Source organism: Urocitellus parryii, chromosome 7, assembly GCF_045843805.1.
Source record: "Urocitellus parryii isolate mUroPar1 chromosome 7, mUroPar1.hap1, whole genome shotgun sequence".
Taxonomy (NCBI): Eukaryota; Metazoa; Chordata; class Mammalia; order Rodentia; family Sciuridae; genus Urocitellus; species Urocitellus parryii.
The window spans coordinates 33,743,976-33,768,073 of record NC_135537.1 but is presented as its reverse complement, the minus strand read 5'-3'; the positions used below and the strand labels follow the sequence as shown (position 1 = coordinate 33,768,073).

At 37.0% G+C, this 24,098-nt stretch overlaps 1 protein-coding gene across 2 annotated transcripts in view; it reads left to right on the top strand.

Moving 5' to 3' along the window:
• Positions 1 to 1,236: 1,236 nt before the first annotated feature.
• Fzd6 (frizzled class receptor 6) overlaps positions 1,237 to 24,098 on the top strand; it is a 38,830-nt gene continuing 15,968 nt past the window's right edge. The window contains exons 1-2 of one of the 2 annotated variants that reach the window (XM_026384881.2): positions 1,237 to 1,352; positions 2,533 to 2,845. In XM_026384881.2, coding sequence (XP_026240666.2) covers positions 2,669 to 2,845 — 177 coding nt within the window. In that variant the 5' untranslated portion in view covers positions 1,237 to 1,352; positions 2,533 to 2,668. Of the gene's footprint in view, positions 1,353 to 2,507; positions 2,846 to 24,098 lie in introns of both variants that reach the window. The other variant, XM_026384874.2, reaches the window with a different exon arrangement.

Sequence of the window (24,098 nt, the reverse complement as noted above, 5' to 3'; positions counted from 1 at the left end):
AGAGGCTGAGGCAGGAGGATTGCAAATTCAAGGCCAGCCCAGGCAATTTAGGCAATGTAGACTCTGTCTCAAAATAAAATAAAAAGGGCTGGGGATATAGCTTAGTGGTACACCCTTGCCCAGCGGAAGGCCCTTCTGGGGTGCTAAGCTCTTGGTAAAGCTGGGAAGGAATACTCCTCTTCAAATTCAAGCCTTTCCCCATTTCCATGCTTTGCAGATTTCAAAATTCTTCTGGTTATTCTGTGATGCCCTTCACCCCAGGCACTTAAGTGTGACATTTGTTTTCTGCAGCAGGATGGCTTATCTGGTCATTGCCTCCCTTTAAGTCATTTTGCATTTGTCAAAGAGCTTCCACAAGTTCATTTGCTTCATATACATTTCTGTCTATCTCATGGAGGGGTCCTGCGGATTAGATGTAAATTAATATAAAGGACTTGGCATTACCCGGCTTAGTCCTCAAAAAAACATTAACTATCATTATAAATATTATGTTGTCTACATATTGAAGAAACCGAGACTCTGAAAGATAGGTAATTTACCTGGGATGACGTGTGGCACAGCTGGTACTAAAAACTAGGTTGACTTTCAAAGCAATACAACTTTCTATTATGGTTGTGCATCACTGAAAGTGTAGGGTCTGCTTGGGCTAGAAAGCCCACTGCCACCAGACTTAAAACTTGGTAACCAGATCCCTGAATTAATTTCTTTTTTCTTTTTATTTTCTTTCTTTCTTTCTTTTCTTTTTTTTTTTTTTTTAAGGACAGTTATCTTGGAAGTTATCCGCTGTCCAACTCAGGTCACTGGGGCAATTGACATGGCAGAGCAACTCGGATCCATTTAAATTCCTGGTTCCTGGAATTTAAAAGTGGGTTCCAAAGGGAGCTGTATTTTGAGAATCTCCAAGAACTTTTAAAAATATATATATCCTTCTAGGATGAAGACCTCCGGACAGAGGGCGAGTGAGGGCGCAGCCCTGGGCCTCCGCTACCGTACCCGACGGCAAGGTGCAGGGACTTCTGGGCGCTCAGCCGACCCCGGCGCCCCGACGGACCGTTCTCCCGGGTCGGGCCGGGTAGGGTCGGGCCGGGCAGGGTCGGGCCGGGCGGGGCGAGCGGCCCAGCCAAGCCCGGCGGGCGCCGTGCGGGCGGGGCCGGGCGGAGTCCCAGGCCGCCGCCGCCGCGAGCCCGGACCTGCCCGCCCGACCTGGCGGCGCAGTCTCGCGGGATCGCTCAGCTCTCGCTCCCCGTGCGGCCCCGGCGGCAGCCCGAGTCCGGGACACTCCCCGGGGCCGTCTGAGGTTGCCGGGGGGGACGACGACGGGGAGGGAGAGTGGCCTTCCAGCGCCGCCCGAGGTGAGGCTCCCGGGCCCCGACCCGGCGGGTGGCCGCAGAGGCAGCTCCTGGGGGCAGCCGAGCGGGCCAACAGGGATGCGGGGCGGGCTGGGGGCCTGGACGGTTGCGGGGCGGACTTCGGCAGGCTCGGGACGGGGCCGAAGGTGCTGCGGAGCTGGCGGCGGGACAGGCTGCGCAGCCAAAGTTTCCTCGCAAGTGAGAGCCAACTCCTGAAAGGCGATGCCGGCCGCCCAGCAGGCCAGGGCCGCTGCTGCCGCGCTCAGGCCTGGGACAGGTGTCCGGGTGTGGGGGCGCTGGAAGACTGCACCTGGCAGTGTTGGGGGGGGTAGGGAACTGATGATTGAAGGTTTGTGCTGTAGGAAACACGAGGTAAAGGGGCGAGGTGGAGGAAAAAAGGGAACGCTGCGATTAGGAATAAATGAAAAGGGATTAATAGAGTCAAAAAAATCGTGGTTCCGGGCTCACAGCCTTCCTCCCCAAGGGACCGCCGTCGCCCTCCCGGGACAGATGTGCTCATTTTGAATTTCGACGGCATCATCACTCTGTCTTCACACACACCCGCCCCCATTCCATGAAAACTAGTTTCGCTCCTCCACAGGAAGAATCTTAGAAGTCTCCCTCTAGTTGGCCTTTTGAAAAAACAGGAAAAGTCTATCCCCAGAAGACTGCCACAAAAGCTAGCTTTTTTGAGTCTTTGAAAGTTTAACAACTCCTTAGGCCTTAAGGAATTTCCCTGGGCCTGTTTTTTTTTTTTTTTTTTTTTTTTTTTTTTGTGTGTGTGTGTGTGTGTGTGTGTAATCAGATTACCAAAAGGGACCCTTAGATTTTATGATTCTATTAATGCCTTTTAACTTGGTCCTAACTTAGACCAGCATTCCTTTTTTTTCCTCCAACTCATTCTCTGCCCCCCCCATTTTAAACCCATGTTGCGTACAACACAAACCTTCAATCATCAGTTCCCTAGAGATGAGACTTCCTTAGCAAATGATACATTCTATGCCAAAGCAGATGAAAGAGTATTTCGCTAGGATGGAATTTTCCATCGTTTTTCAAATGTTAGTTACCTAGAACAAAAATCTTAACTGTGCACTTTGACTTGCATTTGATTTTATGACAAATGTTTTTATGATAACACCCTCTGGGTTGTTTTTACAGCAATTGACCCAGAACTCATTTCCAGGAAAACAGCTTCCTTCAAATTGGCAAAATAATGAAATGAGGAATTTGAACGTTTTATCTTATCTTTGGATGGGAGTCTTCTGATGATGAAAAGCAATTAATCCAAGCCATGTGGTAAAATCAGGAATTTGAAGAAAATGGAACTGTTCCCATTTTTGTTAATGTGTGTTTTTCTGCCCCTCATAAGAGGGCATAGTCTCTTCACCTGTGAACCAATTACTGTTCCCAGATGCATGAAAATGGCCTACAACATGACATTTTTCCCTAATCTGATGGGTCATTATGACCAGGGTATTGCTGCTGTGGAAATGGAGGTGAGTGGTTCATCATGCTTTTGTTGAAAATGGTTTATGTTGTGGTCTAAACTCTTTTAAACACATCAAAGGATTTTTCAAGTTTGTAGAAATCATATATTGAAAAATCCTTTTGAAAATTAAATCCCCCTAGTGACATATTTTGTGTATTGTTGGGTCCTTCTTTATTGAATTTGCTTAATATAAGTTGTTTTTTCATGAAGTTTGGTTCTGAATGATTTCTAAATATCTCGCACCTGGCAAATATTTTGCTTTTCGAAATTAAGTACAGTAACTTCTCTAGAAATGTGAATTCTGATTTTTTTTTCCAATTCACTGAACATATAATCTCTATTGCCTAGACTGAAGTGAAGAAATTTACATATTTTTATAAGTAGTTGTAATGTTCACTTGGCTCAATTTTTCCAAAGCAAATAAATTATTGGAATATGTTGGGGGTTGCAGACAGTGTTTTACTAAAAAGTGACTAGTTTTTAAACACAGCATTTAAGTATTCTTATACTTGTTAAATGAAACCACATATCAGGTGAGAGCAGAGTGACACTAAAGATTGATTGCGTTAGGTGCCTCAGTTACTTGCCTCTGGTTTAGAGATATGCAAGTTGCTAGGGAGGTGTGGGAAGAAAGAGCTACCTGTAGAGACAGGAACCTGCCCTCCCTACAGATCTGTTAGGTTGATAAGTCTCATGAAAGAAAGAGGACAAATGTGCTGTTTTTATAGTCTCCCCCACCCCCCAAAAAAATGGTCTGAGGGTGGTGTCAAGGATTTTTCCCCCCCTCAGGTTGTTTCTAAGAGATGAAAACCCTATAAATCTAATATAGGTACCATTTTTAAAAACTGACCAAGTTTGATTTTGCAGCTTTGAAGGTCTTCCATTGTTCAATTGAACAGCTGACTACTTCATTGTAGCTTTCTGTCCAAAAATGGGACAGCTTTTAAAGTAGATGTTATTTTAAAAGATATTACAAATAATGTTACAATCTTTCAATGGTTTTTCAAACCAATGCAATACTGAACAAATGGTGAGGAAAGATTTTCATTGATTTATCAGAAACTTTTGATAGTTTAATTTCATTAAAATAAAGTATGTGGTGGGAATACCATCAAGCAATAATTCTATCATTCCTCTTATGATAATATATGTTTTAAAACTCATGTTTCAGTAGTGTTCTTAAAGAGTTTTATCTTAATCTGGTTCCTTCCTGTGTAGTAGGTACATACATTTTAAGTTTGAATGCTAACAATGATTTTATAAGTTCATAACATTTGGACTTGAGTTCCTTATCTAGAAAACCATTATAAAGATAGGGGAGAGATGTATCCCTGCTATTTAAAAAGGCCTATAGTTATAAGACAGTGACAACTATTTTTGTTCCATTTCTATCTTTATAAAGCAAAAAAAGAGACTTAAAAAAAGAGAAGTTTTGGGCTGCGATTGTGGCTCAGGGACAGAGTGCTTGCCTAGCATATGTGAAGCTCTGGGTTGGATTCTCAGCACCATATATCAATAAATAAAATAAAGGTCCATTAACAACTAAAAAAATATTTTAAAAAAAAAGAGAGAAGTTTTGTTTGTCTGGTTTTTGTTTTTTATTTACCTAGCTTTTCCTTAGTAGTTTTGGGTCTGGACATTATCAAGAAGGCTTTTTGGTCTTACCTTCTTTATTTGATTTCTTATATTACCAATCTCTTCATTATATTATCTTCACATACTAAATTTTCTCATAGGCTTCACTAATGAACATTTTCTATGAATCACATTTCAGTAGGCTTAAGGATATAAAAGAAGAAAGCCATTAAATAGCATTAATACCAGAATTAACCTGTCTCCAAAAGAAGAAGGGGAATTGAACAGGCAAAATAATATTAATCTGGGTCAAAATTTTAATCTCTATATAATTTTTTGATCTGTAGTTTTGTACTTTTCCTGCTGTCCCATTTCTATTTGTCCTTAGCCAGCAGCATTCTCTTTTACTTCCTATATTGAATGCCCAAATCCTACCATTTGAGACTTGTAAATGAACCTAAAGATCATGCAGAGCTTCTTAAACTCTTTCTTGCCATTAAACCCTTCTCAAGAGTTAATGTTTTAAAATTTAAATAAATAAAATGGGTAGGATTGTAAAAGAAGCCAATTATATTGAAATATACTTCTATTCAGAGCTAAAGTTAAGAACCCCTGAATCCTACATTTTTATTCAGGTGAAGAAACTGCAGCCCATCGAAATTATTATTTGTTCAAGTTTGAGCACTCTGATTTGACTCTGACACAGTGTTCTCTGTCTGCATAATCCATAATGTCATCTTTCACCTTTTTTTAAAAATATCTTTAATCTTATTGGATAAGCAAGATATATTTCCCAAGATTCAGAATATAATCTGTAGGGCTGGGGATATAGCTCAGTTGGTAGAGTACTTGCCTTGCATGCACAAGGCTGTGGGTTTGATCCCCAGCACCACCACCACCAAAAACAAACAAACAAACAAACAAAACCTGAATATAATGTGTAAATTTCAGTCTTTACTACTTCTTTGCAGACTGCATTTAGATAAAAATTAGGTGATTTTTTTTTTCAGCTTTGCCTTAACCACAAAGTCTTGTGAGATCAAAAATAAAATCCCTAACCTTCATTCTGTCTTCTCTAGTGGTGCCAAAGTGACCTTGTTAAAATGCAAATGCATGCAGTCCACCTTGAGGTTAAAATTCTTTACCATATCCCTAAAGTCAGGGAAATAAAGACCTGCTTCTAGAGAGTTTCCAAACTTTTTTCTTATGGGACCCTGCTTTCTTGTCCCTTCCCACACTGCAATCTCTGATTCAACCAGACTGACCCATTTGTAGAACTCAAATTCATATCACTCTTACTTCTGTACCTTTGCACAGTTTTGTGTCTTCTGATGAGCCCTCTACCTGCCCTTCTGTCTTCTTCACCTCCTCAGTTCCTTTATGTCTCAGTTAAAGCAATGGCTCTTTTTAGTGAGGCCTTCTTTCACCCAAGCATAATTAATGAGCCCATTCTATACTGTTATGACACTTAATATTTATAACACTTAATATACTGTTATGACACATATTTATAACACTTAGTATACTGTTATTTATAACACTTAATATACTGTTCTATACTGTTATGACACTTAATATTTATAAGTTTGTATACTTAACATGTTGTATTGCAATTATTTATGTGCCTTTAGATGGTGAACTTGTTGAAGGCAGGGATGGTTTTTATTCATCCTTATTCCTAATGCCTAGTACATTGTCTCTGAACAGTAAATGCTCAATAAAAGTTGAATAAAGAAAAAGTAAGTCAACAAAGAATTTTTCTTCCAACTTCTTACCTTCCACCTCTATCCTCTATGTACCTCTACAGTGTTCAAGTGAAAGACATTCTAATATTTTTAGTTGTTTTACAGAACATTTTTTTTGTTTGCCTAGCTCTAATGAAATATATCAGTTGAAATTCTCTATTTTCTTTCCTCTATTAGCTCTACATATATTTGTTGGAATTTGTTTAAAGAATTTGATTTTTAACCATTTTTATATGAAGTAAAGGAATTCATCTTTTAATTAGACCATTGGATTATAAACTATGTGTCAGATATGTTTCAAACATGCTTGAGTTCTTAAATTAATATTCCAGTCAACGACTAGATTATGACTGTGAGTACCTTAGCTTTTATTAAGAATATATCTTCTCTAAAGAATAGATTGGGCTTTATACTTTCAACCCAACTGCCTTTGATTCCTGCTGGTCCCTTTTAAATTAAACTGAATTAATGGTAGAGTGAGTTTCTAAAAAATTGCCTGATGATTATAGCAACCAATTGTACTTTCTTAGCCACCAAGAATTTCATGTAAGTCAGGAGATCCATCTCATTCTTCTTTTAGCCCTCAGTTTCCATTTTGTGACAACTAGCCTGTTTAGGCATTTATGGTCATTGTTAATCTTAGAGCTGCAGTTTTCAAATTTTAGTGGCTGTGAGCTTGTTAGAAATGCAGGTTTGTTTATTTTGATTTACTGATTCATGATCTTTCAAAATAGACCCTAGGAAACTGTTTTGAATGTAAAGTTCAAGACCCATTGGTTAAGAATAGGGATTGCAAATATTTTCTGTAAAGGGCCAAATATTTCTGACTTTGGAGACCATGTAGTATCTGTCACAGCTATTCATCTCTATAACCATAGCAGAAAAGCTGTCATAGACAGTATATGAACAAAGGAATAGCTGTGTTTCAGTAAAACTTTATTGTATTTACAAAAATATTTCCTAGAAGATATGATAATATGGCTACATAGTGGGTTGTCACTAATATAAAAGCTGTGTATATTTTTTCAAATAAACTTTTGGAAAGTTTTATTTAAAAAAAAATAGGGGGACCATATTTGGCAGAACCCCACAATACTTGAAAGAAAATGTTTTAAGGATACTATATCATGTAATAAATGAACATTATTGGGCATTGTTATTAATGTTACCTTAGTTATATGTCATTTACTTTCCACATGAATTTGTTTAAGTCAGGCTTATCACAAGCTGAAAGACTGAAATAATCACAGTTCTTAAGTTTTGTTTCAGATATTGCTTGAAATAAGGGATTTCAGTTTTTTCTTTATTATTTAAAACTAAAATTATTTGTATTGCCAAGAGTTAATTTTCAATTCTGAATAGTAACTTGGCTTTGTGATGAAAAGGATGTTGTACATTCTAAGGCTCCCAAGTGGAAAAACAAATGGCTGCTGGTTTTCCATTGTGTTCCTTTTGTTTCATATCTAGAGCATTGTTTCTCAAATTGTGAGGTTTGACTCCCCGGAGAGACTGATTTCATCCAGAAAAAGCTGAGACTGATCTAGGGAAAACGGAAACAGGAATATTGTATTTTTCCTTTGAATTGCCTTCATTCAGGTCCAGGCAAAAGCAAAGTCATGTATTGTGTTTGGAACAGCATGTGGTCATTCCACTTTTAAATAGTCTAAAGAGAAATAAGTCAAAATAAAATAAAAGGCTTTCCTTTCCACCTGTTAATATGTACTATAAAATGTTTCTATTCAATTCAAAATAAAAGGGTGGAGAAAAACTGGATCAACAGACTTCTAGAAAAAAACTTATTATCCAGGGATTTTAGGCATTTTTTTCCCAGCTTTTTAGAAGAATGCAGTGGACCCATCCTGATCTCACCTATCATCATTCCTCCATATTCTCTACTCTTGTGCCCAAATACATAAGGGGAAAAAATGTTGAGTGTGATTAACCTGTTTTCCAGGGAATATAATCTAAAAATGACTGTAACTACTCTGAAAGTCTAATATTAGTCATAAAAAATGAAAGTCACACTGAAAAGTGTTCCAAGTTGGTATTATAATAGCTGTCATTGGTGTTTTAAATGTAGAACTGCAAGCTTACCTTCCTTTGTGGTGTTCTTTTGCAAATATAGGGAAAGCAACCTGACTGCTTCCTCTGAATCTACATAATAAAGGTAGACACATTTGTGAAAGAAAGGGTGATATTTCTCCTGGCAGGCTCTGCTGATAAGCACAGAGTTTTATTCCTTTCCTTGAAGTGTTCCAATGCCTAGGTTGTTCTTGTTATGCCCACAGGAGAGCTTGTCCACAAAGGGATATGGATAATGTGAAAGACTGTTTGTTGTGATCTTTGAGAATGTGACATGTAGATAATGAGACTCTATTACTATAGTATATATATTTTTCATGTGTTCATTAATATTTGTTGACTGTGTACCTGAGTTCATAGCTTTAATGTGTACCTGAATGTGTAGTTTCTACAGAATTGTAGCTTTTCAAGTTATTAGTTCTAAACTAAAACATTGACTCTTTACTAAATAGATTGCTTTGTTGTATCAACCAGATAATATGTGTATTTGTCTGATTTCCGAAGAAAAGTTCTTTGGGGAAAATAATTTAAAATATTTAATGTTTCCTGCCAAGAAATTTAAAAAAAAAATAAGTCTTCCATTATGGAAATATTACAAATTCCTGCCTTTTCTTCTCAGTCTCAACTCTAATTTTCTTTTTTAAAAGAAGCTGACTTGCCTGAGATTTATCAAAAATTCCTAAAAACATGCAAGAGTTTGCACCACTTTTTTATACAATAGTCCATTGATTATCTCAAAGAATTTACACTAAACTTATGTAACCACTTTGCCTTTGTTTGCTCTGTGAAGTGTAACTAAAAATATTTTAGGACTCTTTAGACTTCAGTGGGTCTGTGTCTTGCTAGAGCTTTGTTACTTTTTTTTTGTTCAATCACTTTTTTTTAAGATTTCTTGACTTCCTTTCAATTTTTATCACCATCACTAAGAGTCAGCTTTGTTGTTGATACCTTTGTAAAGCAAGTAGTAAGGCATTTACCATTGCATGGGATTTAGTGGGTATGATGACCAGGGTAGAAAGCATAAGTCCTGAGCTGAGAATCAGATACTATGAAGTCACTTGGCCTTCATAAGATGACTTACTTCCATGTACTGATGGGATTCTGATTTGTGCGTCAGAAAACTCACATGTTTATATATCCTGTATTCAGGATATATAATGTAGGCAAGACACAGCCAAGATGCTGTTACAGACCACTCTGCTTAGACTCCATTTTGCATATTTTTGAAAAATCAAACACATTTCTTTTTTCAGTCTCTCTCAGTTAAAATCCTATCCTAGTCTTTCTCTTTGGGATATTAGTGCCACCAACCCCAGTATCATAGTATGGTTTCTCCCATGAACATTATAGCACGGGGAGCTTGATAGTCCTTTCCCTATACATATCACTGAGACCAGCTGGTGTTCATTTGTTCAGCAAATATTTGAATGCCTAAATCAATAAATATCTGAGGCACCATTCAGGTACTAGACATACAATAATGGACCAAACAGATCTCTGTGCCCTCATGGAATTTATATTCTGGTAGAGGAAATGTAAGACAATCTGTTTTTGTTATAAATAACACTTTTAGCTGTATTTTTTAGCAAAAAAAATTATTAGATTACTTTTTTTAGCCCATGTTTATTCATTTCCAGAAAACACTTTCAGACCTATTTAATATTATTTTGCTCTGGTCATTCCTTTGTTTATTTTAAGTCCTTTAACTCTAACAAAAGGAACCTCCTTTCCTTATATTTTGACTTAATTTTCTTCTTTTTCTGCATCCTTTCCACCTAAGATAGGGTTTAGCAGAAAAAGAATTGATTAGAGATGGCAAATTTAATAAAAAGAAACAAGGAAAAGAGAAAAGAATTGAAGAGTAGTGCTCAGCACATAGACTGGGCAGAATGGAATTCAAGCTCACTCTAAGGAAACTAGCTACAACTAAGACCCTGATACAGGAACAGTTTACTTGGGGACATTATAAAAAGGGATTTTTAGTGAGAACAAATCTTGGATGGAAGGAACCCAGGATCTTAACCTGAAATTAGATAGTTGGATGATCTTCTGGTTAAGGGCTTAAGGTTGGTTGCTTATTCTGCTTCTGACAACTTGACTGCTCTGCAATAGCCAGATCAGCCACAGGGAGAATTAAATTGCCCCCCCACACACACACACTTCTTGCCACCATTTTTTTTTTTTATTACAAAGCCTAATAATCAAATACTGGAATAACTAGAGAAAAGTCTGATTGACATCCACAGAGTAGATTATTGGTCTACGTGTTTAAGACCTTTTTCTGTATGGAGGGCTTTTGGTTTGCATTTATATACAACAATATTTTTATATTATAGGATCATTTTGGAGAATTCACATACTTCTTTTCCAGACTCCTAATCACCAGTTCTTCGGTTTACAAAATTTCTATCTGGTTATACTGTAAGCTGTATCTCTTGAATCAATGTGACTTCTTATATCATGCCACCTTTCTCGAAACAATGTAGAAAAGACATAATGATTGAAATTCAGCCCACTAGTATAACCTCTGAGTTATAATCCTACTGCAGTTCACACTTGGCTGGGCCACCTACACTAGGCTATAATTATTTCCTCTTCAGTCATTTGGTCCGAGGGAATTCTCCATGAAGCCATAGGTGTGTTTTAAGGAAAAGATGGTAATAGGTCTTAAAGACATAGGTAGCATGTCTTTAAGATCTGCTTAGCTACTTTCAGATGGAATGCTATTGTATATATCTGGCATCATGAATGAGTAGGTAAGTTCGATAATACCTTGTCCATGAGAGGTAGCTTGAGTTGATCTCTAGATGTTTCATTATTGTGTTCAGTTTCTATCAGAAACTAGTAGCAAAACCAAGATGAGAAGACTCTTTTACTTATGTAGGGTTAATCTCATTTGCATTATGTCATTCTATGGCATTTAGGGTACATGTCTATGGCTTTATATTTATGTCCTCAATATGATGGACCATTATAATGTCCTGTGAAATGAGCTCTGACAGTAATATTGAGACACAGAGCTGAAGAGCTGTTATCCTAAGGCAGTGCCTCTCAAACTTTGGTGTGCGTCAGCATCAACTGAAGGGCTTACTAAAAAACAGATCTCTGGCTCTACCTCAGACTTCTTAAATCAGTATGTCTGGAATGGGAAGGAGAATTTGCATTTCTAACAAATTCCTAAGGGTGCTGATGCTGTTGATTGAGGACCACTCTTTGGTAACCACTTTCTAGGGCAAGCTGGCCAAGATGTGCCACTGTCCTTGCTGGTGAAAGCAAATTACTTTCAGAGAAAAGAGCATTGGTCACGTTAGAACTGCATACAAGGTGGAGGGCTATACTGATTTGTCTACAGTAGAGAGACCACATCTAGAAAAGCACTTTCACCATTTGATTACTATTGCTTCAGACAATTTGTTAACAATATATCCACTTGCACTAGAGTATTAAAATGGGCAGGTGAATATGTTTTTATGGTGTTACTATTTTGGAAAATCTGCTTGATCTGCAATATTGTTTTTGATTTTCTGTCTTATGTTCGGGGAACTTCTAATGGTTTTTGTTTGATCCCTCCTGCCATAGTAACGTCCAGAAAACCAATATGGTGATTATGTTTTTTGCTAAAGACAACTATTTAAGGTATACATATTTAGACTTGAGAAATTAAAGTGAGTTGGATTGGGGGTGACCCACTCAGCTCCCATCAAAAGCCCACTTATCATCTGAATATTTCAAAAGCCCTTTGTCTGATGGCTAGCACATTGAATCTAGGATCTGAGAAATAAAGCCTATCAGTATATATTAATCCCATCTAAAAGTTTTTTTTCCTTCCTTAATATAGAACCCTCAGAAATCAATTTCAACAGTGTCTTACCACTAATAAATACATAAGCCTTTTTTTTCCATATTTGATTTTGACTTGACCCTCCTAGGGCATGCTAGGGTGGAACTCTAGATATTGGGTGAGACTTTGAAGGGAAATATGGAGCATGAAGCTATTTTCTTCTTACAGAGTAAGTCTTTCCAATGAGGAGGATCTGCCTTGAGGATTGTGGGTTCACAGTACTGTGTAAATATAATACTCTGAATCTCATCACACATCCTTACTTCAGAACTCTGGGTCCCACTGCTTCGGAACCACAGTATCACCAGATCTCTTATGAGTGGTGGGGTGCATTAAGTTTATATAATTGGCAACCTGCAGGATCAAACTGCATTTAGTTTTCAACTTCTTTAGTCTTGGATCCTCTGAGTACTTATTTTTACTCCACACCTTGACTAACGTGGTGGCAGGCAGTCATTTGCTCTCCCCATAGTGTTGCTTTCACTGGGTTCTAAAATGTACTTAGAATCTAAGAGATTAAAAGGATAACTCAATTTACTGTTTTGCTCTAAATATTAATGGCTGATTACTGATTTTAGCCCTAAGTTAGGGCAGAAATCCAGTCCTAAAATTCCCCCATTTTGCTGAAGTCAGTGACAAACCATGTTTTGTGCAACCTCCACACTAATCAATCTTCTTGGCTACAGATAACAGACATGAATTCTGGCTAATTTAAACAGAAAGTGAACAGACATACAACAGCTTTTAAAATTCACAGGGAGGCTGGACAACCAGATTCACAATATGTGGAGGGTCAGAGGAACCAAAACATACACTATCATATTGGTTTGTCACCAAGGCCAATGCTATTAGACACTTTCTGAATCATTGTCACTAGACACTTATTTTGGCATTGTAGGGAGTATTGATCCCTCTCCAGATGACTCAAATAATATGTTGTACCTGTTCTTTACCCAATGATCTCCCCAAGAATCTCAGTACCTGGAGCATCTAAATGGCTAAGCCTATATTGTTGTTGCCAAATTGCATCCCTAGGTTCCTCCTTAGCTTCTATAGCATCTCCCCTGCTTTGGAATTCCCCCAAAATAGGATTGCTGGGCAGATGGAAATGATAAGTGTAAACTCTAGAGATCAAAGTAAGACAGAGTTACCTACCTGAGGGAAAATGTCATTATTATCTATAGTTGATTTGAAATTTATCTCTAGTCTGTTACTGTCTTCATAAGCTCTTGAGTCATTGGTGTCCTTAGAGATCATCCATTAGTTTGTGGCTTTCATTTTACTGATGGATACTCTGAGACTCTGATACAGAAACTTTCTGTCAGTGGAGGCACAGGTAGTTAAAGAATACCTAGAACTCAGTTAAGATTAAATACTAGCATTATTTCCAGAAAAAGGTTATATAAAATACTTCATGTATTTTGGTTCTCATTATCCATTTATCTTTATGTTTAGCTTAGGCTATTTTTCAGAATAGAGATATGAATTGCCTTCTCATTTGCCTTCTTCCTCAACTTGGCCAGTACTAATAATAACAATCATTTCTAGGGATTTCTGCCAGAGACTGACCATTTCCTTGGAGGAGTGTACCTTTTATTTCTCTGAGGATTAAAACTGTACTATTTTATTTATTATTAAATGGTAGAATCACAAAAGCAGTATTGATACTTTTGTTGTGGTTAGTTATTGGATGAGTTGTTTTGAGAATGAAATACAAAACCAGGAATTCATAAGTGAGATCATGAAGGCACAAGATAAGTAAGAGAGTTGAATAAGATGTCTCATGAGGGCTGGGGTTGTGGCGCAGTGATAGACCACTTGACTAGCATGTGTGAGGCACTGGGTTTGATTCTCAGCACCACATATAAACAAAAAAATAAATAAACAAAGGTCCATCAATAACTAATAAAAATATTTTAAAAAGATGTGTCACGAAGTGGGAAGAAAGGGAACAGACTGGATAGATCAGGAAGTTTGAATATTAGCTCAATTTATAAGTTTAATGCACTAACTATGCTAAATACTAGTGTAATAATCTGACGGATTTCAGAGTATAAAACTATATGGACATAAATATTGCAGTAAGTTGGGTTAGTAGTCTTTGCATCTAAAGGTTGGATTCTGAGAAGGGTACCTAGTATGTTTTGTGGATGAACATTGATTCCTGTTAAGATTTTTGCTTCAAAAGATTAGAGCAATATGTTTATCCAGTTTATGTTTTCAACTGATTGATACACTAAATTCAATAATAGGATGATTCATTATTTAAAATGTCATTGTTTGTTTCTAAATTATTTGCTCAAAATTACCTGCTTTAGGAGAAATGTGCATTATCTGGAATGATGAACATAGTTTGAGGGTTTTTTTTGTTTTTTTGTTTTTGTTTTTTGAGAAAAAGGAAAAAGAAGGTTGCTTAGCAGAAGAAACATAGGGGACTCCTGTCCCAAGAGCTGTGATTCTGCCCATCAGCAGGATCAGGGTGCTTTTAAAGAGGTGGTTCAAAGGCTACTTTCCACGTGTTCTCTGTTGGAGTTGTAATTCACTTGTTATTTGGGAGATAGTCTTTTCTGGGATCTTCTGGTGCCATCCCCAAAGTCTGGATTACTCCATTCCTATGTTGGGTAAGTGCTCAAGGACAGATAACTCCGTCTAGGATTGGGAAGAAAGGTAATCCTGTTTCCCCTGGTATTAGGGAAGAGGAGTGTAGTTTGAGGTTTTAGAGTCTGATTTGTGACCTGTGAATTATTGTTCAAACTGGAGAGTTTCTTTCGAGTAAAAGATTTCCAGATCTCTTGATATCTTTTGTTCCCCTCATCCTTATTGGCATTTTTGCCTGTCCAATGCTTTGGGAAAGGGTGTTTCTCAGGGGAATTGGTTGGTGCTTAGTGTGAAAGTTCAAGAGGACATCCTCTGAAGTCATGTGAGCCCAGGTTCATATCCTACTTATGCTGCTTACTTCTTTTTTTTCTCAGACTCAGGTACCTTGTCTGCAAGGTGGAGATAATAACATCTATCTCACAGGGTTGTTGTAAAAGTAAATGGTATATTAAAAAACGCAGTGCCTCACTTATGGTAAGTGCTGAATAAAGCAAAGCTCTGATTTGTTATCAGCAGCTGTAGTCTTGCTAAAAGCAGTGCTGGACCATGAATAAGGATATCAAGATTCTAATCCAGAGTAGGTTTTGGAATTTCAGTAATAATTCCCAATAAAAAATTGGCTTCAGTTTTTTCACTTACAATCTGAGGATTTGGCTTATGTCAGTGTTTTCAATCGATGATCTCTGGAGGTGCTTTGAGGTCATTGGTAGTGAGGGGAACAGTGAGAGGTTTCTCTGCAGGAAGGGCTTCCTCCTCAGCCAAAGCAGCTGTGCTTTTATTTATTTAATAAGTCAGGCTTCTTTGTAACCTCTTATTTAAAGAAAATGTTTCTTGGCAAGATATACATGTACACATGGATGCACACAGACACTCTGAAAATAATTGGTCCTAAAGGTCTTCTTGGGTTCCTTCCAAGAATTTTTTAAGTCTGTTAGTTTGCAACAAAACTTGGAAGTTAGTGACCCAACTGGGTCTGACACAAAGACATGTTTTGTTTGTCCCACACATGTTTTAAATGTGTAAATTAAAGTGCCCAAATCTAATCACACAAAAATTCAAGTTGTTTTCTTGTGAAAGCATGGATATATGAGACAATTCTGTGCCCACCTTTCCAAATAACATCTTACTGGAGTTGAGTGGCAGATGCTACCCAAAACCCCCTATGTCTTATACCCCTTTGAATCTGCCTGGCCTATGAAGGACTTTAAGTGTTCAATATCTGGTTTATCCTCTGCACAGTATGTGAATGTCAGCATTATTGGATTAACCAACATTAGCACTCCAGAGGAATTATGCAAGGGAAGTGGTTCCCATTTTTGTCCCATAAGAAAATTGTGTTAGTGTAGCAAAACTACACGTTTCTTTCATTTTGCCAGCCCTTGAACTAGATAATTTAGTTCTTAAATGCTGAACATCAGTTTATCATGGGTATTGTAAAATGTCTTCTGAGTTGGAAATAAATACAGCATGTTTTAATTCTTTCTACCAAAGAATCTGATTATCAGATACTCAAAAAATTTAGGCACTAGACTTTTGGGGGACAGTAAATAAAGAAGTAAATGCAGTTGCCCATGCCTTCCTCCTCCAAAGGAGAATACTTGCACAGTTGGGCATTCCTACCATCCCCAGGATTAAAAAAAATTGAGAAAAGCACTGTACTGTTTGCTCTTCAAGGACTTCTTGTTAGGTAGCAAAGGCTTGGGTCTCTGAATATCATTCGAATAAAAGAGATACAGAATACCAACTATAGAGGACAGGTAAAACTTCCATGGGTCCAATATCCTCCAAAGCTATTCTCTAATTGTGTGTGGGTTCTGTCTGAATGCACCCTTTAAATCAGATTTGTTTATTATAGTACTCTAATCATATTTAATATTTATTAATTTTTGCCCATCTTTAATTTACTAAGATGTATTGAAATTTCTTGTTATGATTATGAAATTGTCCATTTTTAAAATTTATATATAACAGCAGAATGCATTACAATTCTTATTACACATACAGACTACAATTTTTCATATCTCTGGTTGTATACAAAGTACATTCACACCAATTTGTGTCTTCATACATGCCCTTTAGATAATAATGATCATCACATTCCACCATCATTTGTAACCCCATGCTCCCTCCCTTCCCCTCTGCCCTATCTAGAGTTCGTCTGTTCCTCCCATGCTCCCTCTCTCTATCCCACTATGAATCAGCCTCCTTATATCAAAGAAAACATTTGGCATTTGTTTTTTTTTTTTGGATTGGCTAACTTCACTTAGCATATCTTCTCTAACTCCATCCATATACCTACAAATGTCATGATTTTATTCTCTTTTATTGCTGAATAATATTCCATTGGGTATATATGCTGCATTTTTAATCCATTTATCTATTGAAGGGCATCTAGATTGATTCCACAGTTTAGCTATCGTGAATTGTGCTGCTATAAACATTGATGTGGCTGTGCCCCTGTAGAATGCTGTTTTTAAGCCCTTTGGATATAGACCAAGGAGAGGGATAGCTGGGTCAAAAGGTAGTTCCATTCCCAGTTTTCCAAGAAATCTCCATACTGCTTTCCATATTTACAATCCCACCAGCAGTGTATGAATGTACCTTTTTCCCCACATCCTCACCAACACATATTGTTGTTTGTCTTCATAATAGCTGTCATTCTGACTGGAGTGAGATGAAATCTTAGAGTGGTTTTGATTTGCATTTCTCAAATTACTAGCAGTGATTAACATTTTCATGTATTTGTTGATTGATTGTATATCATCATCTGAGAAGTGTCTATTCAATTCCTTGGCCCATTTATTGATTGGGTTATTTGTTTTTTTGGTGTTTGACTTTTTGAGTTCTTATATACTGAAGAGATTAGTGCTCTATCTGATGTGTGAGGGGTAAAATTTGCTCCCAAGATATAGGCTTTCTGTTCACCTCACAGATTATTTCTTTTGCTGAGAAGAAACTTTTTAGTTTGATTCCATCCCATTTATTGATTCTTGACTTTAATTCTTCTACCAAAGGAGTCTTATTAAGGAAGTTGGGGCCTACTCCCACTTGATGGAGATTGGGGCCTACTTTTTCTGCTATTAGATGCAGGGTCTCTTGTTTTATTCCTAAGTCCTTGATCCATGTTGAGTTGAGTTTTGTGCATGGTGAGAGATAGGGGTTTAATTTCATTATGTTGCATATGGATTTCCAGTTTTCCCAGCACCATTTGTTGAATAGACTATCTTTTCTCCAATCCATGTTTTTGGCACCTTTGTCTAATATAAGATAATTGTAATTTTGTGGGTTAGTCTCTGTGTCCTCTATTCTGTACCATTGGTCTACCAGTCTGTTTTGATGCTGTAAATACCATGCTGTCTTTGTTACTATTGCTCTGTAGTATAGTTTAAGGTCTGGTATAGCAATGCCACCTGCTTCACTCTTCCTGCTAAGGATTGCTTTAGCTATTCTGGGTCTCTTATTTTTCCAGATGAATTTCATGATTGCTTTTTCTATTTCTATGAGGAATGTCATTGGGATTTTGATTGGAATTGCATTAAGTCTGTATAGTGCTTTTTGAAGTATAGACATTTTGATAATATTAATTTTGCCTATCAAGAGCAAGGTAGATCTTTCCATCTTCTAAGGTCTTCTTTGACTTCTTTCTTTAGGGTTCTGTAATTTTCATTATATAGCTCTTTCACCTCTTTTGTTAAGTTGATTCTCAAGTATTTTTTTTTTTTTGAGACTATTGTAAATGGGGTAGTTTTCGTCATTTCCCTTTCAGAGGATTTATCACTGATATACAGAAATGCCTTTGATTTATGGGTGTTGATTTTATATCCTTTTTTTCCTTTTTGCTGAATTCATTTAATAGTTCTAGAAGTTTTCTGGTGGAACTTTTAGGGTCTTCTAGGTATAGAATCATATCATTAGCAAATAGTGCCAATTTGAATTCTTCTTTTCCTATGTGTATCCCTTTAATTTCTTTCATCTAATTGCTCTGGCCAGTGTTTCAAGAACTATGTTAAATAGAAGTTGTGAAAGAGGGCATCCCTGTCTGGTTCTAGTTTTTAGAGGGAATGCCTTCAATTTTTCTCCATTTAGAATGATGCTGGCCTGGGGCTTAGCATAGATAGCCTTTATGATGTTGAGATATGTTCCTGTTATCCCTAGTTTTTCTAGTGTTCTGAACATAAAACAGTTCTGTATTTTGTCAGATGCTTTTTCTGTGTCTATTGAGATGATCATATGATTCTTATCTTTAAGTCTATTGATGTGATGAATTACATTTATTGATTTCTGTATGTTGAACCAACCTTGCATCCCTGGGATGAATCCCACTTGGTCGTGGTATGCAATCTTTTTGATATGGTTTTGAATTCGATTTGCCAGAATTTTATTGAGAATTTTTGCACCTATGTACATTAAAGATATTGGTCTGAAGTTTTCTTTTTTTGATGTGTCTTTGCCTGGTTTTGGAATCAGGGTGATATTGACCTCATAGAATGAGTTTGGAAGTGCTGCCTCTTTTTCTTTTTCCTGAAATAAATTGAAGAGTATTGGTATTATTTTTTCTTTAAAGGTCTTGTAGAACTCGACTGTGTATTTTCTTGGTTAGTAGACTTTTGATGGCATCTTCTATTTTGTCACTTAAAATTGATCTTTTTAAATTATGTATATCATCCTGATTTAATTTGGGCAAATTATATGACACTAGAAATTTGTGAATGCCTTTGATATTTTCTATTTTATTGGAGTACAAGTTTTCAAAATAATTTCTAGTTATCTTCTGTATTTCTATAGTGTTTGCTATGATATTTCCTTTTTCATCATGTATGTTAGTAATTTGAGTTTTCTCTCTCCTCTTCGTTAACATGGCTAAGGGACTGTCAATCTTATTTTTTTAAAGAACCAACTTTTTGTTCTGTCAATTTTTTCAATTGTTTCTTTTGTTTCAATTTTATTGATTTCAGCTCTGATTGTAATTATTTCCTGTCTTCCACTGCTTTTGGTGTTGATTTGTTCTTCTTTTTCTAGGGCTTTGAGATGTAATATTAAGTCATTTATTTGTGGACTTTTTTCTTCTTTTAAGGAATGAACTCCATGCAGTGAACTTTCCTCTTAGAACTGCTTTCATAGTGTCCCAGAGATTTTGATATGTTATACATGAGTTCTCATTCACTTCTAAAAAATTTTTAATCACCTCCTTGATGTTTTCTGCAACCCATTGTTTATTCAGTAGCATATTATTTAGTCTCCAGGTGTTGGAGTGGATTTTATTTCTTATTTTATCATTGATTTCTAATTTCATTCCATTATGATCTGATAGAATGCAGGGTAGTATCTCTACTTTTTTATATTTCCTAAGAGTTGCTTTGTGGCATAGTATATGGTCTATTTTAGAGACGGATCCATGTGCTACTGAGAAGAAAGTGTATTCTCTCATTGAAGGATGAAATATTCCTTATATATGTCAATTAAGTCTAAGTTATTGATTATATTATTGAGTTCTGTGGTTTCTTTGTTCAGCTTTTGTTTGGAAGATCTATCTAGTGATGAAAGAGGTGTGTTAAAGTCACCCAAAATTATTGTGTTGTGGTCTGTTTGACTCTTGAACTTGAGAAGAGTTTGATGAACATAGATGCTCCATTGTTTGGGGCATATATATTTATAATTGTTAAGTCTTGTTGGTGTATGTTTCCCTTGAGTAGTATATAGTGTCCTTCTTTATCCTTTTTGATTGACTTTAGTTTGAAGTCTACTTTATTTGATATGAAGATGGAAACCCCTGCTTGCTTCCCAATCCTTCACCTTTAGTCCGTGGTTGTCTTTTCCTATGAGATGAGTCTCTGGGAGGCAGCATATTGTTGGGCCTTTTTTTATTATTATTATTCAATCTGTTAGTCTATGTCTTTTGATTGGTGAGTTTAAGTCATTAACATTCAGGGTTATTATTGAGATATGATTTGTATACTAGCCATTTTAAAGAGAGAGAGAATTTTAATATTTATTTTTCAGTTTTTGGCAGACACAACATCTTTGTTTGTATGTGATGCTGAGGATCGAACCCAGGCCGCACACATGCCAGGCAAGCGCACTACCGCTTGAGCCACATCCCCAGCCCTTCTTGGAATATTTTGCTGAGGATGTTCTGTAGTGCAGGTTTTCTAGCTGTAAATTCCTTTAACTTTTGTTTATCATGGAAGGTTCTTATTTCATCATCAAATATAAAGCTTAGTTTTGCTGGATATAAGATTCTTGGTTGGCATCCATTTTCTTTCAGAGCTTGGTATATGTTATTCCACAATCTCCTGGATTTGAGGGTCTGGGTTGAAAAACCTGCTAAGATTACGAATTGGTCTCCTTCTATATATCATCTGATTCCTCTCTCTTGTGACTCCTAAGATTCTATCCTTATCCTTTATGCTAGGCATTTTCATTATAATGTGCCTTGGTGTAGATCTGTTGTAATTTTGTACATTTGGTGTCCTTTAAGCCTCCTCTGCTTGGCTTTCCAATTCGTTCTTCATGCTTGGTAAATTTCCTGATATTATCTCATTGAAGAGATTGCACATTCCTTTGGTTTGAAACTCTTTGCCTTCCTCTATCCCAATAACTCTTAGATTTGGTCTTTTGATGCTGTCCCATAATTCTTGGATGTTCTGTTCATGGTTTCTTACTATCTTCACTGTGTGATCAACTTTATTTTCCAGATAGTCTACTTTGTCTTCATTATCTGACGTTCTTTCTTCCAAGTGATCTAGTCTGTTGGTTATGCTTTCTATTGAGTTTTTTATTTGATTTACTTTATCCTTCATTTCAAGGATTTCTGACTGTTTTTTTTTTTTCAGAGTCTCTCTCTTTTTTTATATTTATTATTTAGTTTTAGGTTGGCACAATATCTTTATTTTATATTTATGTGGTGCTGTGAATTGAACCCAGTGCCTTATGCATACTAGGTGAACACTCTACCCATGGAGCTACATCCCCAGCCCCCTCTCTTTTGCTACCTATATTTGTTCTCTTATCTCTTTGTGGGAGTGATCAATTTTTGCCTGTATTTGCTCATTTAGGTCATTCTTTAATTCAGAGATTATTTTAATTGTAAACCTTCTGAACTCCATCTCTGACATTTCATCAATTTCGATGTCCATGGATTCTGTTATTATAGTATCCTGGTTTGTTTGGGGCACTTTCCTCTCTCTTTTTTTCATGTTGTCTATGTGTCTTACCTTCTTGCAGTGTGGATCTGAGATATTACAGTTTCTTCCCTATATTCTTGTAGTACCCGTGCAGATTGTCTGTACCTCACCTTGATGTTGGGCTTCCAGACCTTGCCAGTGTCCCTCAGTGTATGCTACTGCATCTAAGGTTGGTGGCAGCAATAGCAGAGGTAACTCGAGATAATAGTTAAGGTGCCTCAACATAGAAGCAATGTCTTACCGAGATGGGGCTGCAAGAGTGTGCCTCACACTTCCTTTGGGATACCTGCTCTGAGATGTAACTGTTTGTAGGCCCTGTCTGTTGTCAGAAAGTTAGGGGCTGACTGTGTGGGCAAGGCTATGGTGATATCAGACTGCAGTGTCCCAAGATGGAAGTGGATTAGGCTTAGGCTCCCAGGTGGGAGGGTAGGCAAACTCGGACCTACCCTGGACCTGGGTCCTGTGCAAGTCAGTGTGGACAGATCTAGGCCAGGCCTGACTTCCACTGTAGTCTGTTGGTCGGTAGAGGTGGTCTTGTGCCGGAAGCTGGGCTCCGACGGGTGCCTGCCAGTGGAGGGGTAGACTCAGGTCTACTGTGAGCCTGGGCCCTGCAAAGGCTGGTGTGGGTGGATCTGGGCCGCAGGGCTTGACCTCCCATGGTAGACTGCTGGTCAGAGGGGCAGTCCTTTGCCAAAGGCTAGCCTCACGGAGGGAGGGGTGAACCAGGCCTACTGTAAGCCTGGGTCCTTCACAGGCTGGTGTGGGTGGTTTTGGCCGAAATTGTCCATTTCTCTTTATAGTTTTGTCAGTTTTTTACTTTATATATTTTAAGGTAATTTATTAGGTCTATCTAGTGCTCAGCAATGCATTTTAAAGTGTATTGTTGCAGTTTTTCTAGAATCTGAATGTTTTTTATGTCAGGAGCTATTATGCTGACTATCCTGATGAAAGTATTAGTCCCCATTCCTTCTTTATATCTTCCAGAAATGTTTCAAAGTTTATAGTAATTAATGAGAATTTTCCCTGTTTATTTTTTTCTTATATAATGATGGATTTCAGGGTTTTTTTTTTTAAAACCTTTTCATCTTTTTTCAGTGGCATTTGGAGAGGAAGTAAATGCTAGTAATAGGTTCAAGTGTAATTCCTCTTGAATCAGGATTTTCATCTTCTCTTACTATCCGTTCTTTCTATGTAATGTCAATCAATTCTTTCAGTGTCCATTTTTATACTGATGATTTTCAAATCCATATCCTTGACCTAAAGTCTCTGACCATCATAGCTCTATTTATTTAACTGTCTACTAGTAGATATTCACACTCAAATGTCCTTTGAGTACTTCAGACTGTCTATCAATAGGTAAATACATAAACAAATGATGATATAACCATATAATGGAATACTACTCAGCAATTAAAATAAATAAACTTCTAATACATGAAACAACATGGATGAATCTCAAAATAATGATTCTGGGTGAAAGAAGCCAACAACAAAAAGAAAACATATTATGTGATTCCACTTATGTAAAATTATAGAAAATACCACTCTGTAGTAACAGAAAGCACATCAGTGGTTGCCAGAGAGAGAAATTACTGGGGAGGGAAAAAGAGAAAGGAAGGTTCAGGAGGTGGAAGAAGAGAATAATTACAAAGGGGTAGAAGGAAACTATTGATAGTGATGATTATATTTATTACCTTGATTGTGGTAATGGTTTCAAAACTTATCCAGTTGTACACTTTATACAATGATATTCAGTTTATCATATGTCAACTAATTATATCTGAATAAAGCTGGGAAAAAACCCTCAACACTAAAAAGCTTTTTGATAGAAAAGGAAGAGTCTTTGCACACCCTGCTCCATACTTATCCCAGTCCCGCTCCCTAGAGGCAGACATTTTGAACTCTTCTAGAAGTTGTTCTGGTGTGTAAGCCATATTTAGACTGATATGTTTATTATGCTATTTATTGATTCATCAATTTAGAACTTCAAGCAGTAGCTCTTTGTTCTTTCCTGTTATGGTAGTTGATAATTCACTTTTCTTTTCCACCATTTTTATTTCTCGTCCCAATTTTCTAAGACAATTTTTAACTAAATCAGTAGTCAGTATATCATTAAGTATACCAAATATTGTGCGTGGCTGAGTTAAGTAGTATACTTGCATTACATTTATTTCTTTAATACCTCCTCCTCCTAAGTTAATGCAGTAATTGTATTTATCCCTATTTGCTTTGCTT